The sequence below is a fragment of the Oncorhynchus nerka genome, linkage group LG20 (assembly GCF_034236695.1).
Source record: "Oncorhynchus nerka isolate Pitt River linkage group LG20, Oner_Uvic_2.0, whole genome shotgun sequence".
Taxonomy (NCBI): domain Eukaryota; kingdom Metazoa; phylum Chordata; class Actinopteri; order Salmoniformes; family Salmonidae; genus Oncorhynchus; species Oncorhynchus nerka.
The window spans coordinates 53,025,816-53,038,315 of NC_088415.1; the positions used below are offsets into that span (position 1 = coordinate 53,025,816).

Consider the following 12,500-nt stretch of genomic DNA (forward strand, 5'->3'; position numbering starts at 1 on the left):
TGGTGGAGACACACAGAGAGAGAGGGAGGATGGTGGATGGTGGAGACACACAGAGAGAGAGGGAGGATGGTGGATGGTGGAGACACACAGAGAGAGAGAGAGAGAGAATGGTGGAGAGACACACAGAGAGAGAGAGAGAGAGAATGGTGGAGAGACACACAGAGAGAGAGAGAGAGAGAATGGTGGAGAGACACACAGAGAGAGAGAGAGAGAGAATGGTGGAGACACAGAGAGAGAGAGAGAGAATGGTGGAGACACAGAGAGAGAGAGAGAGAGAATGGTGGAGACACAGAGAGAGAGAGAGAGAGAATGGTGGAGACACAGAGAGAGAGAGGGAGAATGGTGGAGACACACAGAGAGAGAGGGAGGATGGTGGATGGTGCAGACACACAGAGAGAGAGGGAGGATGGTGGATGGTGGAGACACACAGAGAGAGAGGGAGGATGGTGGATGGTGGAGACACACAGAGAGAGAGAGGGAGGATGGTGGAGACACACAGAGAGAGAGGGAGGATGGTGGATGGTGGAGACACACAGAGAGAGAGGGAGGATGGTGGATGGTGGAGACACACAGAGAGAGAGAGAGAGAGGGAGGATGGTGGAGACACACAGAGAGAGAGAGGGAGAGAAAGAGAAACATGCATGTAAATAAAGTGTGTGTGCGCGCATGTGTGTCAGTGAGCAGACTCCCTGCAGAGCCTCTGATACCTTCTCTAATGAGAGACGCTCCACTACACGGATTAGCACTGTTACTGTGGAATATTAACCTTGATCCCTGCCAATAACACACACGTGCACAAACACATTCACACACACACACACACCTCCGGCTCCTCTTCTGTCTTCTCTCATACTCGTCACACTCCTGTTTTCATCTGTATTCAACACCTTGTGTCTTTCACAAGGCTTTTTCAGAGGCTGTTGGGCGTTAGTGTGCTTGGTTAGAGCGCTAGCTAGGATGCGTGTGAGGGAGAGGAAGGTTGTGTGTTTGCTGTGTTTACTACTGTTATGATAAACAATTTATTAAAGCCTTGAGGGTGATTCAACACCACCACACAGTACATCAACACACACACACATACACACACACACACACACACAAAAAGCCCTGTGGCAGAGAGGTGTCGAGCTACAGTCTTAGCTGCCCTTGATTTAGCTCGCCAGGTGCACCGTAGATATCCACTTCCCTTTCGGGAGCCGTTCCATTGGTCCTAGGGTGCTAACTCTGGCTGGCCGATGTGCCGGGTGAGCTAAATCAAGTGCACTCCTGTGCTCGTCAGATACATTTCCAGGTCTAAGACAAGACATTAGGAGGAGGAGAAGAGAGGGAAGAGAGGACAAGAGAAGAGAGAGAGAAAGGGAGGTGTGACTGACCTTCTCATAGTAAATTACTTCATACTCCACTATGGCTCCGTTGGGTCTGTCGGGGCCCTGCCACGCCAGAGTGATACTGTCCTTGCTCCTCCTCTCCTTCAGGACCACACTCACTACAGGGGGAGGGAAATAGATGGAGAGTGGAATTTTTTGGGGGGGGGAGAGTACAGGGAGAAAAGGAGCGAGACAGCGGGGGGAGGGTGAAAGGCGGAGGTAGTGGGTGAGAGCGAGAGACAGCAGGGGAGTGGGGGAGAAAGAGAGTGACAGCGGCGAGAGACAGCACGGGAGAGAGAGAGAGAGAGAGAGAGAGAGAGAGACAGAGGGAGAGATAGATTGATTACCACTGTGCTATAATGAGAGTTCTCTGCAGTGTGCAGAACTCAGCTATATGTACATGTGTGAAATTACTGACTTTGTGTGTCAGAGGGAGTGTCAGAGTGCTCGGGGGGCACAGGTAGAAGTGTGTGTGGGTGACATGTAGAGAGGAGCAGGGTGTGTGACAGTGCGGGAGACACGTAGGACTGTAAACAAGGTTAACAACCTCTCTCCTCGGCCCTCTCTGACACATCCCCTACGCGGACCCTATTACTCACCATCACACTCCACGGCCCCCTCAACCTGTCCTACACACACACACACACTCCATGTACTGCGTGTGTCCAGATCCAATCAGCACATGTGAGTGTGTCCTAATTGAGAGTCTTCAGCAGATGCAAAGTCCTGGGTGAAGGGTTTGGGACACAGTGAAGAGAGTGTGTGTCTGTGTGTCCTTTCAAATCTGATTAGGTCTAGGCATATCCAATCTCTCATATTACGTGTGTGTGTGTTAGACATCAGTCCAGACAACATTACTGAGCAGACATTGACTGCCAATACACTGAAACGGTAGTGTGTTTGTCCTCGTGATTGTCCGCGTGTTTGTCCGCGTGTTTGTCCGCGTGTTTGTCCTCGTGTTTGTCCGCGTGTTTGTCCGCGTGTTTGTCCGCGTGTTTGTCCGTGTGTTTGTCCGCGTGTGTTCCTACCTGTCTGGCTGGTGGTGACATTAACTATCACAGCTCCCCTGGGTGTGGGACTCAGATCAGACACTCCATTCAGGCTCTCTATGGTGAAGCTGTAGTTGCTGTGTGGCTGCAGGTCAGTGACCATCACCATAGCCACAGAGAGACCAAACTGCCTCGGCACAAAATGGACTCCGCTGCCACAGGGCGCACACTTCATGTCGTCCCCAGAGCACTTCCTGCAGCGGAGGCTGTAGGTGATGTCACCTCGACCTCCCGTGTCACGTGGGGGACTCCATTCTAGTGTGACACATGTCTCATTGACCGTGGAGATGGTGTTCTCTGGAGCCGAAGGGGGACCTGGGAGGAGAGAGGGGAGAGACGGTGAGTGTGTGTGTGTGTCTGTCACTGTGTGTATGATGGGATCATTTCAGTGCTGCAATGATGAATGGTGATTCAGGCTCCAGTGTCTGGACTGATGACATCTCATCAGCAGCAGGATGACTAGTGAGGCCCAGGGGGCCTCTAAAGCCTGGGCCTTTCCTGATCATGCTGCCCAGTGTCAGGCCTCTGTAAAGGGCAGCAGGTGGGGGCCAGGGAGAGGAGGGCAGGGGGTAATAGAGGCTGTCTACCGTAAATCTGATGACAGCGGATGATGTGTGACAGGGAGCCTGATGTCTGCCCCTCTCTCGCCCTCTCCCTCCTCCCTCACATCTTCTCCTCTCTCCCTGTATCTTCCTCCCTGTTCTTCTTCTCATCTCTCCCAAATGGTCATTTCCACCCTTCTCTCTCATCCCTATTTCAGTCATTTTCCAACTCTTTCTAACACCTCTCCCCACCTTTCAACCACCCCCAAAAGCTCCTCTCCTCATCACCTCCTTAAAGTGGGAGACGGAGAGAGAGAGACGAGAGACAGAAAAAAGAGGCAGAGAGAGAGCGTGTAAAAGGAAAGAGACAGATAGAACAGGAGAAGATCGAGTAGGCGACAGAGATGTGTACCCGTGTGTTCGTGTGTGTGTGTGTGTGTGTGTGTGTGTGTGTGTGTGTGTGGGGCGAGGTGACACATCTGTGAGAGCCGTTGCTCATTTCCAGCTCATATCCCCTGTCACATCACACCTGCTGCAACGATTAATACGTTTGATCTACCATAACCTCCTAATGGGTTTCACTCCTTCCCACACGTGTGTGTATGTCTCTCCCCATCCTCCCTCTCCCTACACTCCTCTATCTCTCTCTCTCTCTCTCTCTCTCCCTCTTTCTTTCTATCTATCTAGCTCGTCTCTCTCTCTCTCTCTATCTATCTCTCTGTGTGGGAGATGCGTCAGGATGTGGTTGGTGGTCGGTGCCCATCCTGCCGGTACCTCCGGTGGATTCAGACAGACAGAACCTCTAGTATCAGCTCGTGTCGGGAGTATCATAGAGTATCATTGAGTCACGGTATCAGTGTCATCTAATAGGATCCCCGTAAGCTCAGACAGACAATTAAAGTGATCTCGAAGAGCAGTGATATGTATCTAGAGAGCTGTCTGTGATCAAAGGCTTTTACAAAAGGCATTATTGTCAAAGAAGCGGCAATGACAATGCATTCAACGGAACTCAACCAAATTGAGTTTTGAGGATGCCAATAAACAGTAGGTGTGTGGATGTTTGGTGCTTGTGCTCGTCTGCAAGTGTGTCTCGGTGAGTGTCTGTGCATGTTTTGGCGTGTGTGTGTGTGTGTGTGTGTGTGTGTGTGTGTGTGTGTGTGTGTGTGTGTGTGTTACTCACGTGTGCAGGCCATGGAGCGCGGGTCCGTCTCCGCGCGGTGGAAGCCTTTCTCACACACACACTCGGAGGCTCTCTCCAGGTGGGAGGAGCTATGTGGCGGACATTTTGTGCAGTAGGCGTCGGTCGCTGAGGCCTTGTAGGAGCCCGGTCTGCACGCTGGGGAGAGTGGAGAGAACAGAAGGTAATAAATGTGCCACTACACCAGGTCGACAAGGTAAGACTGCAGTGGGGAACTGGAAAACACAAGGCTACAAAATGAGAACACCACAGTTCTACTGGAAAAAAATGACTTTTATTTCTATGTTTCTGTGGTGTCCACAACCTGAAAAGGTATAACACTGGGTTCAAATGTGCCACTACTGAACATTTGGTGATTATACTCCTCTGAGGGTAAATGGCCCTTTCCACTGTCAGGAGATTGAGGGTGTTTGGAAGCGCAATTCCATAGATGGTGTGTGTGTGTGTGTGTGTGTGTGTGTGTGTGTGTGTGTGTGTGTGTGTGCAGATGGATCAATGCCATGACAGATTCCTTTGGGTGCTGATTACGTGTGCCGAGCGTGTGTGTGTTAAGAATGCGGAGTGTGTGTGGATTGCGTGTGCCGGTGCTGTTGTTCGTTGTTCGCCTCGGCACTGCCATAAATGACCCTTGTCACACACACACAGTCCAACACACACACACCAGAGTGACCTGCAGCTCTGGGAATACTAGGAACTGAGCTACATATGCCTCTCAACGCACACAGAAAAAAGGCACACACACCGCACACACTACCGGTCAAACGTTTTAGAATACCTTCTCATTCAAGGGTTTTCCTTCTTTTTTTTTTACTATTTTCTACATTGTCGAAAAATAGCGAAGACAACAAAACTATGAAATAACACATATGGAATCATGTGTAACACTTTTTGGTTTACAACAAGTCTAAATATATTTTCTATTTGAGATTCTTCAAATAGCCACCCTTTGCCATGATGACAGCTTTGCCCACTCTTGGCATTCTCTCAACCAGCTTCACCTGGAATGCTTTTCCAACAGGAGTTCCCACATATGCTGAGCACTTGTTGGTTGCTTTTCCCTCACTCTGCAGTCCGACTCATCCCAAACCATCTCAATTGGGTTGAGGTTGGCAGATTGTGGAGGCCAGGTCATCTGATGCAGCACTCCATCGCCCTCCTTCTTGGTAAAATACACTATCTGGAGGTGTGTTGGGTCATTGTCCTGTTGAAAAACAACTTATAGTCCCACTAAGCCCAAACAATGGGATGGCGTATCGCTGCAGAAAGCTGTGGTAGCCAAGCTGGTTAAGTGTGCCTTGAATTCTAAATAAATCACAGTGACACCAGCAAATAACCCCCACACCATAACCCCTTTTCCTCCATGCTTTGCGGTGGGAAAAACACGAGGAGATCATCCGTTCACCCACACCGCATCTCACAAAGACACGGCGGTTGGAACCAAAAATCTCACATTTGACCTCTAGACCAAAGGACAGATTTCCACCGGACTAATGTCCATTGCTTGTGTTTCTTGGCCCAAGGAAGTCTCTTCTTATTATTGGTGCCTTTAGCAGTGGCCAAGAGTGTGCAAAGCTGTCATCAAGTCAAAGGGTGACTACTTTGAAGAATCCCAAATATAAAATATGTGTTGATTTTTTTAACACTTTTTGGGTTACTACACGATTCCATATGTGTTATTTCATAGTTTTGATGTCTTCAATATTATTCTGCAATGTAGAAAATAGTAAAAAATAAAGAAAAACCCTTGAATGAGTAGGTGTCCTAAAACTTTTGAAAGGTAGTGTATTACATAGTAATATACAATCACACAGACATATTCCAAGAAATGGCCTAAATGCCACAATATCCAAAAAATACACATTAACCAGCTGAATAAAACAGGCGAGAGGAAAGGAGAGAGCAGAAGAAAAGACAGAAGAACTAGAGAGAGCAGGAGAAAAGACAGAAGAACTAGAGAGAGCAGGAGAAAAGACAGAAGAACTAGAGAGAGGAGGGGAAAAGACAGACGAACTAGAGAGAGCAGGAGAAAAGACAGAAGAACTAGAGAGAGCAGGGGAAAAGACAGAAGAACTAGAGAGAGCAGGGGAAAAGACAGACGAACTAGAGAGAGCAGGAGAAAAGACAGAAGAACTAGAGAGAGCAGGGGAAAAGAGAGACGAACTAGAGAGAGCAGGAGAAAAGACAGAAGAACTAGAGAGAGCAGGAGAAAAGACAGAAGAACTAGAGAGAGCAGGAGAAAAGACAGAAGAACTAGAGAGAGCAGGAGAAAAGACAGAAGAACTAGAGAGAGCAGGAGAAAAGACAGAAGAACTAGAGAGAGCAGGGGAAAAGACAGAAGAACTAGAGAGAGCAGGGGAAAAGACAGAAGAACTAGAGAGAGCAGGGGAAAAGACAGACGAACTAGAGAGAGCAGGAGAAAAGACAGAAGAACTAGAGAGAGCAGGAGAAAAGACAGAAGAACTAGAGAGAGTAGGAGAAAAGACAGAAGAACTAGAGAGAGCAGGAGAAAAGACAGAAGAACTAGAGAGAGCAGGAGAAAAGACAGAAGAACTAGAGAGAGCAGGAGAAAAGACAGAAGAACTAGAGAGAGCAGGAGAAAAGACAGAAGAACTAGAGAGAGCAGGAGAAAGAAATAGAGGGGATAAAGTGGACAAAAAAAGAATAGATAGGACACCATGTGCCAGAACTAAATTGTTTAATAAAAGGGCCTAAAAATACTACTCATTGTGTATATTTCCTTTCTACTCTCTCTTAGTAAATCACTCATCTTCTTTAACTTAGTCGTTCCACTCTTTGGTCTCTCTGACTTTTCCACCTGTATTTAGGAAAATCAGCCATATTTAGGCAAATCATTAATCATAGAGGAGCTAAGTCCCCTAGCACAATCCCCCATGGACGTTAGCACTGTGTGTGTGTGTGTGTGTGTGTATTTTTCCGTGTATCAGCGAAGAGGGGAGCAGAGAAGGGACCTTGGCCCATTCTGCTCTGGCAAGTATAAAGCCCAGACACACACAACCCCACACACACACACACATCAGTGCAGAGGACAGTAGTTTCAGTCTACACAGCCTTAGTAGGTTTTGATCAGGCAGCTGTAAGGACGCCCGGCTTGGCGCGAGGCCCCCTGTCTGTCTATCTGTCTGTCTGTCTGTCTGTCTATCTATCTGTCTGCAACTTCGAGGTCCTTTATGTCCCTGTTCCAGAAGCAGAACTCTCCGGAAAGAAAAGATCCCAGGAGAAAAGCCGCTTTTCCATGCTGCTCCGCAGCCTAGCCAACAGCTGACAGAAGACACACACCTAGCCATGGGAGCCGAGAGCTGACATGGGAGGAAGGAGAGCAAAGGACCCTAGAGAATTGTTTCTCTCTCTGGCACAGACACACACAGACACACACACACACACACAGTGTCCATTGAGGATTGTGCCAGTAGACTTTGCTCCCCTATGATTAATGATTTGCCTAAAATACGGGCAAGGTACAGGTGGATAAGCCAGAGACACACTCACAGCAGCTCCTGAGGATCTAAAAACAGAGACACAAGTTTGATTCTCCTGGAACTACAATAAGTTTTTGCTTTTGAACTTGAAATGTAGGCCTGTCTGTTTCTCTCCGTATGGGAAACTGAGGTAAGGTGAGTGGGTTGATACATGCACAGCGTGTGTGTGATTAGTGTGTACGGGGTAATGCTAAAGAGGCAAGTCATCTCAGATCTGTGTGTGTCTCAGATCCAGTATCTGTAAGAGGCTAGTCTTATTAAATATTCATACAGCGACTGGAGTCTGTGTCCATGACGATCAATAGTTTGATATGATATACTACAGCTAATAAAGACAATTACGCACCCTGTGTGTGTGTGTGTGTGTGTGTTCTTAAGGAGATGCAACACTTTTCTTCTGGCCACACCTGTGATGTCAACCGCTAACCGTAAGCTTACCATTACACCTGAAAACAGACCCGTTGTAATGCCACTTTAAGGCAGGTAATCGATCCCACAGTGAATCATTCAGAGATCCAGACGAGAGCAGTCTTCTCCTGTGGCTCGGAGGAAAGGTCACATCAAACAGCAACCTCTGAATACTACAGACTGTCTGGTGTGTGTGTGTGTGTGTGTGTGTGTGTGTGTGTGTGTGTGAAATGTCTGTATTCTTTTGGAACTTTTATGAGTGTAATGTTAACTGCTATTTTTTAAATTGTTTATTTCACTTTTGTTTGATATCTATTCCACTTGCTTTGGCAATTTAAATATATGTTCCCGTTGCCAACAAAGCCCTTAAATTGCCAGTGACTGGAACGATTTGCAATAAAAAAAATCGCTGAAGTTGGAGACTTATATCTCCCTCACTAACTTTAAGCATCAGCTATCTGAGCAGCTTACCGATCGCTGCAGCTGTACACAGCCCATCTGTAAATAGCCCATCCAACTACCTACCTCATCCCCATATTGTTTTATTGACTTTTTTGCTCTTTTGCACACCAGTATTTCTACTTGCACATCATCATCTGCACATCTATCACTCCAGTGTTAACTTGCTAAATTGTAATTACTTCACTACTATGGCCTATATATTGCCTTACCTCCTTACGACATTTGCACACACTGTATATAGGCTTTTTTCTGTTGTGTTATTGACTGTACGTTTGTTTACTCCATGTGTAACTCTATGTTGTTGTTTGTGTCACACTGCTTTGCTTTATCTTGGCCAGGTCACAGTTGTAAATGAGAACTTGTTCTCAACTGGCCTACCTGGTTAAATAAAGGTGTTCTCAACTGGCCTACCTGGTTAAATAAAGGTGTTCTCAACTGGCCTACCTGGTTAAATAAAGGTGTTCTCAACTGGCCTACCTGGTTAAATAAAGGTGTTCTCAACTGGCCTACATGGTTAAATAAAGGTGTTCTCAACTGGCCTACCTGGTTAAATAAAGGTGTTCTCAACTGGCCTACCTGGTTAAATAAAGATGTTCTCAACTGGCCTACCTGGTTAAATAAAGATGTTCTCAACTGGCCTACCTGGTTAAATAAAGGTGAAATTAAATTTAAATCAAATGTAAAAAATAAAAAATAAATGAATGAGAGAGAGAGAGAGAGAGAGAGAGAGAGCAAGCGAAACAAAGAAATAAGGAGAGTGTAAAATATTGAGAGAATATTCACTACGAGTAAGCTGACAGACTCTAGTGTAATGGTAATTAGGGTATCTGGGTTGACTGACCAGAGCCAGACAACAACAGCCGTGTGTTTATGAACTGCATTAAACTTGGCCTTTGTAGGTTGGCCAGTCTGACCCCACATCATCACACCACGCTGAACCCCAATCATGTTGGATTCAGAGAGGCAGCTCTCTCACGGAGGCAATGAGAAGACAACACAACAATAAAGCCACCCATCTGCACCCAGTGGACAGAGGACAGATTTCCACCGAATCGGCCGTCAGAACTACGGCACGGCCTCAAGGGGCTTCACGTCTCTCAGCCTCTAATATGTTTCTACCCCTCCTTCCCTTCATTTTCTACGCTTCCGTTTCTCTTCAATGCGAGTTTGTGTGATCGTATATGTGAGTTTGTGCATTGTGTTGAGTGTGTGTGCATGCCAGGCGTGTGTGTGTTGCGCTCCATGAAGAGAAGTTGTGTAAAAAAAGCACTCTGGCCCAGGGGAGATGAGCACCATAATGGTCACCATGGCAACACACTTTCAAGATGGAGCCCCTTTCCTGTCCCCCTTAAATACCGCGCAGCTCCCTCGAATTAGATAGCAGTGTGTGTGTGTCACTGTGTGTGTTTGTGTGTGTCACTGTGTGTGTGTATGTGTATGTCTGTGTGTGTATGCACGTCATTGTCTGTGTGTTAAACCCATGTGTGGGCTATCCAGGGACCTGTTCAGGCTTACCCATTTAAAAATTGATACATCAAGCGTCAGTGGAGAAATCTGACAAGATCGGATTCGACAGGTCTAAAAGTGTGTGTGTGTGTGTGTGTCTGAAACAAATCTGCAGAGGGTAAACATGCACTCTGGTCGTTGGATAAACAACTGTCTTAGGACAGATAGGCAAGGTTATTATGCAGTACAGACATAGGCCAGTTTACTACGCAGTACAATCATAGGCAAGGTATTTACGCAGTACCTACATAGGCCAGGTTATAATGCAGCAGCGACATAGGACAGGTTATTACGCAGTACAGACATAGGACATGTTATTATTCAGTACAGACATAGGACAGGCTACTATGCAGTACAGACATAGGACAGGTTATTGTGCAGTACAGACATAGGCCAGGTTATTATGCAGTACAGACATAGGACAGGTTATAATGCAGTACAGACATAGGACAGGTTGTTGTGCAGTACAGACATAGGACAGGTTATTATGCAGTACAGACATGGGACAGGTTATTATGCAGTACAGACATAGGCCAGGTTATTATGCAGTACAGACATAGGACATGTTATTATGCAGCAGCGACATAGGACAGGTTTTCGTGCAGTACAGACATAGGACAGGTTGTTGTGCAGTACAGACATAGGACAGGTTGTTGTGCAGTACAGACATAGGACAGGTTGTTGTGCAGTACAGACATAGGACAGGTTATGGTGCAGTACAGACATACGACCGGTTATTGTGCAGTACAGACATAGGACAGGTTATTGTGCAGTACAGACATAGGACAGGTTATTATGCAGTACAGACACAGGGCAGGTTATTGTGCAGTACAGACATATGACAGGTTATTGTGCAGTACAGACATATGACAGATTAGTGTGCAGTACAGACATAGGACAGGTTATTGTGTAGTACAGACATAGGACAGGTTGTTATGCAGTACAGACATGGGGCAGGTTATTACGCAGTACAGACATGGGGCAGGTTATTACGCAGTACAGACATAGGACAGGTTATTGTGCAGTACAGACACAGGACAGGTTATTATGCAGTACAGACATAGGACAGGTTATTGTGCAGTAGAGACACAGGACAGGTTATTATGCAGTACAGACATGGGACAGGTTATTGTGCAGTACAGACACAGGACAGGTTTTTGTGCAGTACAGACATGGGACAGGTTATTACGCAGTACAGACATAGGACAGGTTATTATGCAGTACAGACATGGGACAGGTTATTATGCAGTACAGACATAGGACAGGTTATTATGCAGTACAGACATCGGGCAGGTTATTACGCAGTACAGACATAGGACAGGTTATTACGCAGTACAGACACAGGACAGGTTATTGTGCAGTACAGACACAGGACAGGTTATTATGCAGTACAGACATAGGACAGATTATTGTGAAGTACAGACACAGGACAGGTTTTTGTGCAGTACAGACATGGGGCAGGTTATTATGCAGTACCGACATAGGACAGGTTTTTGTGCAGTACAGACATGGGACAGGTTATTACGCAGTACAGACATAGGACAGGTTATTATGCAGTACAGACATAGGACAGGTTATTATGCAGTACAGACATGGGACAGGTTATTATGCAGTACAGACATAGGACAGGTTATTATGCAGTACCGACATAGGACAGGTTATTATGCAGTACAGACATGGGACAGGTTATTATGCAGTACAGACATAGGACAGGTTTTTATGCAGTACCGACATAGGACAGGTTATTATGCAGTACCGACATAGGACAGGTTATTATGCAGTACAGACATACAGAGTACATGACATAGCAAGAATTCCACCAAGGGGCCTCCCGGGTGGCGCAGTGGTTAAGGGCGCTGTACTGCAGCGCCAGCTGTCCCTTGGTTCGCGCCCAGGCTCTGTCGTAACCGGCCGCGACCGGGAGGTCCGTGGGGCGACGCACAATTGGCCTAGCGTCGTCCGAGTTATGGAGGGCTTGGTCGGTAGGGGTGTCCTTGTCTCATCGCGCACCAGCCACTCCTGTGGCGGGCCGGGCACAGTGCACGCTAATCAAGGTGGCCAGGTACACAGTGTTTCCTTCAACACATTGGTGCGGCTGGCTTCCGGGTTGGATGCACGCTGTGTTAAGAAGCAGTGCGGCTTGGTTGGGTTGTGTATCGGAGGACGCATGACTTTCAACCTTCGTCTCTCCCGAGCCCGTACGGGAGTTGTAGCGATGAGACAAGATAGTAGCTACTACAACAATTGGATACCATGAAATTGGGGAGAAAAGGGGGTAAAAAAAAAAAAAAAAGATTTACACCAAAATCACAATAAATTGCATTCCCACTTCTACTACTATTTGTCTATGTATGTGCGTGTGGGTGTGAGTGTCTGTGTGTGTTGGGTCATTGGTTATTTGATCCTTTTGGGGACCTGAAATTCCCCAAATTCCACACAAGGATAGTAAAACAAGGAACATTCTCCCCTGT

General features: G+C 46.8%; 1 protein-coding gene across 2 annotated transcripts in view; it reads right to left on the minus strand.

The window, feature by feature from the left end:
* The window catches only part of epha4b (eph receptor A4b), a 184,283-nt gene that overhangs the window by 128,335 nt on the left and 43,448 nt on the right, over nt 1-12,500 (minus strand). For both annotated transcript variants that reach the window (XM_065005586.1, XM_065005585.1), the window contains exons 6-8: nt 4,139-4,294; nt 2,396-2,731; nt 1,374-1,486 (exon numbers count right to left, since the gene is read on the minus strand). In XM_065005586.1, the coding sequence (XP_064861658.1) occupies nt 1,374-1,486; nt 2,396-2,731; nt 4,139-4,294 (605 nt within the window). The remainder of the gene's footprint in view (nt 1-1,373; nt 1,487-2,395; nt 2,732-4,138; nt 4,295-12,500) is intronic.